Below are 10,166 nucleotides of genomic sequence, written 5' to 3'. Positions count from 1 at the left end.
GGAGGGGTAGGTGGGTGGGTGTCTAAGTGTAAGGGTGGGTGTATGTGTTTGTTTGTGGGAGTATGTGTAGGTGTGTGTGTGAGTGTGTGAGGGGGGGAGGGGTAGGTGGGTGTGTGTCTAAGTGTAAGGGTGGGTGTATGTGTTTGTTTGTGGGAGTATGTGTAGGTGTGTGTGTGAGTGTGGGGGGGGGGGGGTAGGTGGGTGGGTGTCTAAGTGTAAGAGTGGGTGTATGTGTAGATGGGCATGGATGTGTGTTTGTGTGTGAAGGGGTGTGTGTGTGAAGGGGTGTGGGTCGGGGGGGGGGGGGGGGTGGCGGGGTGGGGGGGGGGGCTGGTTGGGTGGGTGTCTAAGTGTAAGGGTGGATGTATATGAAGGTGGGCATGGATGTGTGTTTGTGTATGAAGGGGTGTGTATGTGTGAGTGTGTGTGTCTTTGTGTAAGGGTGGGTGTATATGTAGGTGGGTGTGGATGTGTGCTTGTTTTTGTAGATGTGTGTGCGTGTGTCTGTGTGTGTGTATGTGTTGTGTTTGTGATAGAGAGAAATCTCTTGTGACAAAAAATTAGTACAACACAGAACAGTTTTGGCATGATCAAACCAATAATGTGGAGACACTGACAGAGTTCAGGAGTATGATCTGGAAAGAAATGTGATTTGACGTATCATTTACCAGTAAGCATTTAGGAAGAGAAATTACATGACAGAAACCAAGAAGTCAGTCACACATGATTATTGTTATGATAATGTTGTTAATGATATGATAATAATTGTGATAATGAGATGATATGGTGGTAAAAATGGTGATAATGATGATGTAGTAGTAACAGTGATGACGATAATGGTCATGACAGTAATAACAGTGATGATGATGTTCATGATGATGATGACAGACAGTGACGTTGATTATGATAGAGTTATATCAGAGATGATAACGTAGTAACAATGACAATCTTGATGACGTTGAAATAACAGTGATGATGATAATGATATAGCAATAGCAGTGCTGCTGTTGCTGCTGATTATGATGATACAGCAGTAACAGTGATGATGATGATGATAATATAGTGAACAGTGATAATGCTGATGATACAGCAGTAACAGTGATGATGATGATGATAATATAGTGAACAGTGATAATGCTGATGATACAGCAGTAACAGTGATGGTGATGATGATAATATAGTGAACAGTGATAATGCTGATGATACAGCAGTAACAGTGATGGTGATGATGATAATATAGTGAACAGTGATAATGCTGATGATACAGCAGTAACAGTGATGGTGATGATACAGCAATACCTCTCCTGCAGGCAGTACGCTTATCAGCACAGCCTCACGATGTAGAACACACACTATCATTGTCATGGATGATGTACAGGTGGGTTCCATAGGCCTGCCTACCAACGTGAAGCACACCAGCCATGCGGAGACGCCAGAGGAGGCCAAGAAGCTGATCGACCTGTTGATGAGGGGAGACAGTGTGGGTGCCACCGGACCTGACAATCTGCCTATACCCTTAAAGCCCTCTGCATCAGCCTCCAATCTGTCTTCAGGTGTGTGTGATTACTGTGTGGGGTTCACTGGGTTGGGGAAGATTTGAACTGTTTTTTTTTCTTTTATTGTTGGGTGTGTGTGTATGTGTGTGTGTGTATTGGGTGTGTGCATGTTGGTGTGTGGGTGTGTGTTGGGTGTGTGCGTGTATGTGTTGGGTGTGTGTGTGTATGTGTTGGGTGTGTGTGTGTGTGTATGTGTGTGCATGTTGGGTGTATGTGTATGTGTGTGCATGTGTTGGGTGTGTGTGTATATGTGTGCGCGTGTGTTGGGTGTGTGTATGTATGTGTGTGCATGTGTTGGGTGTGTGTGTGTATGCGTGTGCGTGTGTTGGGTGTGTGTGTGTATGTGTGTTGGGTGTGTGTGTGTATGTGTGTGCGTGTGTTGGGTGTGTGTGTGTATGTATGTGCATGTTGGGTGTGTGTGTGTATGTGTGTGCATGTGTTGGGTGTGTGTGCGTATGTGTGTGCATGTGTTGGGTGTGTGTGTGAATGTGTGTGCGTGTGTTGGGTGTGTGTATGTGTGTGTGTGTGTGTTGGGTGTGTGCGTGTTGGGTTTGTGTGTATGTGTGTGTGTGTTGGGTGTGTATGTGTGTGTGTGTGTTGTTTGTGTGTGTGTATGTGTGTACGTGTGTTGTGTGTGTGTGTGTATGTGTGTGCTTGTGTATGTGTGTGGTTTGTGATTGTTGCACAAAGCATCAAACACCATGAAATGAAAGGAGGATATAAGGTTAAAAGAAACTGAATATTCATAAATCCACATATTGTTCATGTTTCAGGTATAATTCTTTTGATTGTTTTCCCCTTTCTCTTTTAAACAGCTGGTAAAGAAGAGGACTCAAACAACCTTGCACCCAAACCCATGCCGAGAAGTCGAACCACCCACGACATCGATGACAATACCGTGAAAAACGGAGGGGCAGACCTGCCTCACCCACCGGCAAGGAGACCTGTCCCCGCCCCCACCCCCACCCCCCGCACACGAAGCACGGATCAGATCTCACCGGAGGCAGGTGGACAGAACGGGGAAAGAAGCGCAGCCCCGCCCCCTCAGCCCCGCCCACGCCCCAAGAAAGAGGGAGCTGGGGCTGGTGTGTCTGTGCTCCCTCAGCCTGGGAAGGAAACATCCTTGGGGCATCCTGGTGAGATGGCTGACAGACCAGGGGATCCTCAGCATCCTCCACACCCTGGGCCTCCTCTCAGCCCCAAGCCAAGTCTGCTGGACATGCCCAATTCCCCCGCCCCCTCCGTCCCCGACCCCTTTGACACCAGTCATGTCCATGACCCCTTCACCGTGCGTCCTGCCGTCGATCCTTTCAACTCGGGGCCCGCTCTGAGTGCTGCTGTTCCTCCGGTGTCCGCCCCTCTTGTACCAGATCCATTTTCATCATCAACAGATCCTTGCCCAGACCCCTTTGACACCACTTCTGTGGTGCCTTCTAGTCTGATGACCAAACCAGCAGACCCCTTTGACACCACTTCTGTGGTGCCTTCTAGTCTGATGACCAAACCAGCAGATCCGTTTGACACCAGCTCAGTTTTGAGCCAGGGCCTGTGCCCTGAACCAGCAGATCCGTTTGACACCAGTTCTGTTCTGAGACAGGGTATGGTCACCTGCCCGGCTGATCCTTTTGACACCAGCATGGTCCCAGGTCACGCCACGGCCCAGCCGGCATGTCAAACTCCTGAAGGTTCACAGTCTGTGGAGGCTGCCTGCCCTGACCACACCCCACCCCCCTCCCCTACCCCCTCCTGCCCTAGTCACCCACCGCCGCCTCTCTCCGCCCCTCCCCCACCCCCTCGCCGAGACCTTTCTGCAGAGCCTCCCGCGGGTCCCCCTCCCAGCTTCCCTCCCCCTGTTCCTTCCCGACCTCCTGCCGGGGAGGTCAAGGTGAAAGCCAATGGTCCCCCACCTGTACCCAGTCGTCCTGGAGGCCCTCCTCCTGTCCCTCGACGACCTTCACCTTCACCCCACAGTGAAGCATGAAGGTGACTGGTGTCAGTCTGAAGAGGATGTCAAGTGGTGGGGAGATGACTGATATTAGAACAACATACAGTGTTGAAACTGTTGAAAGATGACTGATATTAGATAGAAGAACATACTGAGTCAAAACTCTTGTGGCGTTTGTCAGCTCTGCATGTGATGTTGGAGACCCAGTGTGATGAGTCAGGAAGTGGAGCTGTGTCTGTGGGCTGACACAGGGCTTTCACTGTCAGGAAGCTGCTGTCATCAAATGTTGGACTCAAAACTCATGTGATAGACATGCCCTGGGTGATGTTTTTTTTGTGATCAATTAATGCAGACCAAAGTCGTGTGGTATCTGTTATGGTTTTTATTGTGTTGTGCAAGCAACAATCATACTTTTGTTCTGCTGGGCTGGTTGAAGAAAAAAGCTCATCTTTTCTTAAAATGACTTCTCTCTCTCTTGCTCTCAATCCTACCCCCACTCCCCCCTCTCTGTCTCTCTCACCCCTTCCTGCTTGCTTCTCAATCTCTCTGTCATTATTTCATTACTAGAATAGCAGTCAGCATTGATATAACCAATTTTTCTCTCTTTTTATTCTTTCTTTTTTCATTTTTTTCAAAACTGGAATTACTCCCAACCTTTACACAACTGCTTCTTGATTAAACTATTTTAGATGAAAAATCAGATTTCATTCACAGCAAATCCAAAAGTAGATCACTGCATATACATCCATGCACATATCATGCTCAAAATGGACCACTGGATAACAAAGAGTGTGTGTGTGTCACCGTATGTAAATCACTGTTGGCATGCACTGCATTCTGTCTATGTTGGAACGGGAGACCACATTCTGAGTCCGCACTGCAGTCTGTGGGACTGTAGGTTGAATAATATGGCTTGACTTCTGAAAATGGAGTGTGATTCCTTTGACCCTTTCACTCCCCAGTGCCAGATATTTGAGTCAGTGCTGTCAGTCACTGGCTTTGGTTCATGTCAAAACAACACAATGGACTTGTTTACTTAAACTCAGTCAGGGGGCAAAGGTTATTCATTGTTCTATTGGCAGGGAACTGGCTGCTTCTGTCAAGCTTTGTTACAATGTAAAAGACAGTCCTCTTAACATAACCCCTCAATGTCCACTACAGTTGCCTACGGCAGTACACTGTCTAGTCAAAAGTCATCTATGGCGGTGAAAGAGGTAAGGGATGGGTTAAAACTGGTGATACAGGTAAAGACAGAAGGAAAAACCTGGTTTGTATAATTTTAGGTCAATAGCACAGTCTTTACTTGTTACGTGGACATTTGCCCAGAGAGACGTTTGTAGCATGCTCCGGTTCTGTGAGGATTTGTGAATGTGCAAATTTAATTGATTCAGTTAACCTGCATGGTGAAAGCGGTTCAGAATGTTCAGTGTTGTTGTGTCTCTAGTGTGTTTATGAACAGCAGTTATCGCTTTGGGTCAGTTTGCTATGTTTTTCAGGGAAAGTGTTACAACAAACATTAAAAAAAAACCATGGTCTGATGGTGTTAAAAAAGAAGCAGGTCTTGTTAACATAGTGACTGATAGATTGATTGATTGATTGATACATCAATACCCTTATTAACCATTCCGATACTATGAAGCCAGTTTTACTGTTACTGATATCACACAGTTGATGAAAATCAGGGTAGCATATCTTTCAGTCAGGTGAACTTCATTTTTCATTGATTGTTAGCATGTATGCTGTTTACAGATTGTGTGAATTTCGATTACCTTAACTTGTAATGTAATATTGAATGTTGATGAAGTGTAACCACTGACAACTTGCTTTCAACAGACTGTGAATGTGGAGTAACCATGGTAACTGACAGCCAGCTTTTGGACATTGTCAGTATTCTGCTGATGCACACTGCATTGTCTGTTACCAGTGACAGTATGGGCATCCTGTGTACACTGCACACTGCATCGTCTGTTACCAGTGACAGTATGGGCATCCTGTGTACACTGCACACTGCATCGTCTGTTACCAGTGACAGTATGGGCATCCTGTGTACACTGCACACTGCATCGTCTGTTACCAGTGACAGTATGGGCATCCTGTGTACACTGCACACTGCATCGTCTGTTACCAGTGACAGTATGGGCATCCTGTGTACAATGCACACTGCATCGTCTGTTACCAGTGACAGTATGGGCATCCTGTGTACACTGCACACTGCATCGTCTGTTACCAGTGACAGTATGGGCATCCTGTGTACACTTAGGGACCCGTTTCACTTCTGTGCTCTAGTGCTGTCTTCTTATTGTGCAGTTGGTTTTACATGGGGCATTGATATACAATGTATAGGAATATTTGTTTCTTGTGCATTTATTGATGACACATTTACAGAGACATGTGCTCACACTTTTGTTACACATGTTAGGACCATATATGAAATCATGTCCACTCCACTTTTTTTTGTTTGTTATTTATTGACCCCCCTTGCCCTCCCACCCTCAAAACTGACAACCAGTTACTTATTTTCAAAGGAGGCTCAGAATGAAAAATAGGACTCTTCAGCTTTTTGCTAACAGCCACATCCATTTTGCTTGAGCTGACTGTACAATGTTTGATGAATATATGTCCAGTGTATCTACTATCATATCTGATTTCTGAGCTAACTGTGCTACATTTTCTTGGTCCCACCTGTTGTCTGTGAAAGAGAGGTAGCAGCTTTATTTTGAAAGAGAATGTTATCCAAGTGAGTGCCTGGTATGCATCACCCCAAAGTTATCAAGTTCTTTGTTTCTGCCTGGAACCACGTTCCAGCTGGTGAGGAATGTATTGACACCAGCACACAACATGCCCTGTGACTCCCTCTGATCTGTTCATGAAGGGGCGACATGGCAAAATGGGGTAGGTGGTTGGACTTCCGGTCCAGTGTTCACCAGTGTTCAGGGTTCGAGGCCGTGTTTCAGCATGGTGCTGTGTCCTTGGGGAAGGTGCTACATTCCGATTTTTCTCACTCCACCCAGGTGTGAGTGGGTACCTGACTTGTTGGGGAATGTCCAAACAGGGGAAGGGGAGGACTGTGCCTTGCCTCCCTGCACCAAGCCCCAGACACAGTGAAGATGAATTCACTGCCCCTATGTTTGTAAAAGGCTATGGGACCTTAAACCTCTTTTCTGAACTGAGCTACTGTTTGTGCAAAAAGTACAAGTGAAGTTGATGGGGTTTTTTTGGTTTGATTTTTGTATGTTTTTTTGTGTGTTTTTTTGTGTGCAAAGGTCCACAAGTTTTGTGTTTGACACTTTCATGACAAAGGTAGAGAGTGGTGGATTTTTCTGTGAATTTATATATTTCTTTTCACTGGTATTTGGTTTCTTTTTGTATTTGTATCGTTTGTCTTTTTGCAGAAGTGTTCATTGAATTAAAGTGCTTTCAGAATTTGTTCAGTTTGAAATGTATATTTCTGATGTATTTCTGTTGATTAATTTTTTTCGGTTTATTTTGTTCTGTTGTTTTGGTGCATGTATCATTTTGCGCTCATCAGGTGCTTTTCTGTCCTGTTCTCTTCTCATTACATGTCTGCGTCATTATTTATGGTCTGCTTGTTGCAAGACTTGACTGTGATCAGTGCATGGAATTTATGTATGTTACATCTCCCCCACCCCCTTCCCCTGTCAACATCCCCCAAGTGTTTATCGATGAATGCAATAATGAAGTCTTGCCATTGCTGACTGACTCCCCTTCACTAATCACACTGCAATAGCAAGAGGGGCTGTGGCGGAATCAGTCAAGCATGGGACCTGTGACACAGTGCTCACCATGGATCAGGGTTGGAGGCCCCATTTCAGCATGGTGTTATGTCCTTGGAAAGGTATTTTACTCTGATTTTCCTCTCACTGTGTCGGGGTGTCAGTCTGTTGGGGAAGGTCAAAATTGGGCTGCGCCTTCCTTTGCCGAGTCCTGGACACTGGCTATCAGTTCACTGCCCCCTACAGCTGTACAAGGCAATTGGATCTTTAACCTTATAAAGATGGAGAGATTGATGATACAACTGTTGTTTATTTTATTTTTCAGCATTAAAGTATTTCTGAAACTGTAGTCAAACAAACTATAGGTTTGTTTTTATTTAATTTTTGGGTGTTTTACTGTAGAGAGAAATTACTTGAGTCACAAGTAAAATACCAGCGAGTTGTGGGCATTACCACTTTCAGTGTTTTGTATATCATCATGATATGGAACATAATTGCTGTAAACAAAACTGTACAGTTAGCAGTGTGTGTATGTGTGGCACAGATGGGAGTGTTTCAATACTCATACAATGAGGTGTTACCGTTATCACCACTTGTGTGACCCTTGACTTTGTTTTTTCCCTCTGCTCTTTTCTCTTTGGACATTATCTCCCTTCTGTTGGGGTTGTCATGGACAATCTCTGATTTTTTTTCCCTGGAAAAAAAAAAAAAAAAAAAAAAAAAAAAGAGAAGAAAAATAAAGGCTCCAGCGTTGGGTCATGTTGACAAAATGTAGGAAGAAAATAAGGAATTTTTGTTTAATGTCCTGTTGTACATAGGTGATTATAGACATCTAGGTAAAGTATTGATTTTCACATTTGTATATTATGTAAAAAGATGAAATTAAAAATATTGGAGAGGAGGGGGTGGGTGGAGTTGTATGGAGAGTACAGCGAAAGGGGGTAGATGGAGGAGGGAATTGAAGTGGATATTTGAAATAAATAGAAGTGCAATTAAACAAAGTTACTTAAATGGACTTTGTAAAAGGAAAGTCATTAAAGAGATAATGATGATGAATGTAAAGAGTCAAAAACAGTCCCTGTTACAAAATGTGCACAAAACTATAAATCATTTTTCTTCTCTCACGTGTGATTGGTCATAGATAAGAAAGAGTGGTTTTCGTTTTTTTGTCATCAGAACAGACTTGACCAGAAGGTTGTGTTAATCATGTTAGGAACATGGAAAAAGAATGGCAAGCAGTTTTCACTGGTTTCTTGGCATTGCTTTTTATTTTAATATATGTGAGAGACACCAACATGTCCAAAAAATTTTTTGGGGGGTAAGTGCCATTCATGTCACGCATTTTTCTGTCTGCTTTCTTTGTCCCCATCACTTGCAAAATTTCGGGTGTAAATACCCATTACAATTTGAAATTGATGTGAAAAAAAGGACTTGAGTTATCGCAGTTTTGTTGTTTTAGTGGAGGGATCATCATCAGGTTCACATCCCATGTTTGGCACTTTTTTTTCCCTTCTTTTTAAAAAAGTAACTTTGACTGAGGGCTTTCTTTCAAAATTCACTTGTCAGACTTAATCATTATTCCATGTTGACAATTACATTATGAACCTGTCTAACAGGCAACAACTATTGTCCAGAAAAGCGATATCTCTAGCATGGCTATTAATAGTTATATATGTAAAAAAGAAAGAAAAGTAGAACTTGTCCTACTGATGTTGAGCAGATTATTTAAAATTATGACGGTGATGGTTAAGATAAGCATGACTGAACAAAAGATATACATACGGTTGTTTTTTTTGTGTGTGCATGCATGCATGCGTGTGTGCAAATGTACAAGAATTGTCTTTAAAAAGGGATGCCGACACAGGAATGTTTGAGTCAAATGTTTAGCTGATAGTGTTGAGCACTATATCATTATCCCCAAACCATGTTTTGGATTTATTTAAGAACAGATTGTGATTCAGTTAGTGAAGTAGTATCTGAATTCCATCTGTCGGGTGCAAAATGGTGACCTTAGCAGTGCAATTTTTAGCATTTATTTAAACACTGTGAAGAATCTAGTGTAACCTACATGTTAGCTTTTCCTGAAACATTGTGATTGGTTGTCTCCTTGTTGTTACACCTGTGGGTGAAAATACAAATGAATCTGAACATGGGGGAAACAGTAGTCAATAATAAAGAAAGCAGCAGTATGCACTGGTCTCGTCTCTGAGGAGAAAGGCCAAAAAAACAGACAGATCATTGTCAGACTTTACCTGTGCACAGTGTGTGTGTGTGTGTGTGTTGGGGGGGGGGGGGGGGGGGTGGAGGGGGGGGGGGTGTCAGTGTCAGACTTCACCTGTGCACAGTGTGTGTGTGTGTGGGAGGGGGGAGTGTCAGTGTCAGACTTCACCTGTGCACAGTGTGTGTGTGTGGTGGGGGGGGGGGGAGGGTGTCAGTGTCAGACTTCACCTGTGCACAGTGTGTGTGTGTGTGTGTGTGTGGGAGGGGGGGGGGGGGTGTCAGTATCAGACTTCACCTGTGCACAGTGTGTGTGGGGTGGGGGTCAGACTTCACCTGTGCACAGTGTGTGTGTGGGGTGGGGGTGGGGGGGGGTGTCAGTGTCAGACTTCTCCTGTGCACAGTGTGTGTGTGTGTGGGGGGGGGGGTGGGGGGGTGTCAGTGTCAGACTTCACCTGTGCACAGTGTGTGTGGGGTGGGGGTGGGGGTGTCAGTGTCAGACTTCACCTGTGCACAGTGTGTGTGTGTGTGGGGGGGGGGGGTGTCAGTGTCAGACTTCACCTGTGCACAGTGTGTGTGGGGTGGGGGTGGGGGGGGTGTCAGTGTCAGACTTCACCTGTGCACAGTGTGTGGGGGGTGGGGTTGGGGGGTGTCAGTGTCAGACTTCACCTGTGCACAGTGTGTGGGGGGGTGGGGGTGGGGGGTGTCAGTGTC

General features: G+C 44.9%; 1 protein-coding gene across 1 annotated transcript in view; it reads left to right on the top strand.

Annotated features, from left to right (window-relative positions):
- Window positions 1-9,523, top strand: part of LOC143286855 (synaptojanin-1-like) — a 66,300-nt gene extending 56,777 nt beyond the window's left edge. Inside the window, exons 24-25 of the mRNA XM_076594693.1 lie at window positions 1,379-1,553; window positions 2,372-9,523. Of these exons, the coding sequence (XP_076450808.1) occupies window positions 1,379-1,553; window positions 2,372-3,537 (1,341 nt within the window). The 3' untranslated portion in view covers window positions 3,538-9,523. The remainder of the gene's footprint in view (window positions 1-1,378; window positions 1,554-2,371) is intronic.
- The last annotated feature ends 643 nt before the right edge of the window (window positions 9,524-10,166 follow it).

The sequence above is a fragment of the Babylonia areolata genome, chromosome 10 (genome assembly GCF_041734735.1).
Source record: "Babylonia areolata isolate BAREFJ2019XMU chromosome 10, ASM4173473v1, whole genome shotgun sequence".
NCBI classification, from domain to species: domain Eukaryota; kingdom Metazoa; phylum Mollusca; class Gastropoda; order Neogastropoda; family Buccinidae; genus Babylonia; species Babylonia areolata.
The sequence above is the reverse complement of the archived record's forward strand: the minus strand, read 5'-3'. Positions and strand labels throughout refer to the sequence as shown.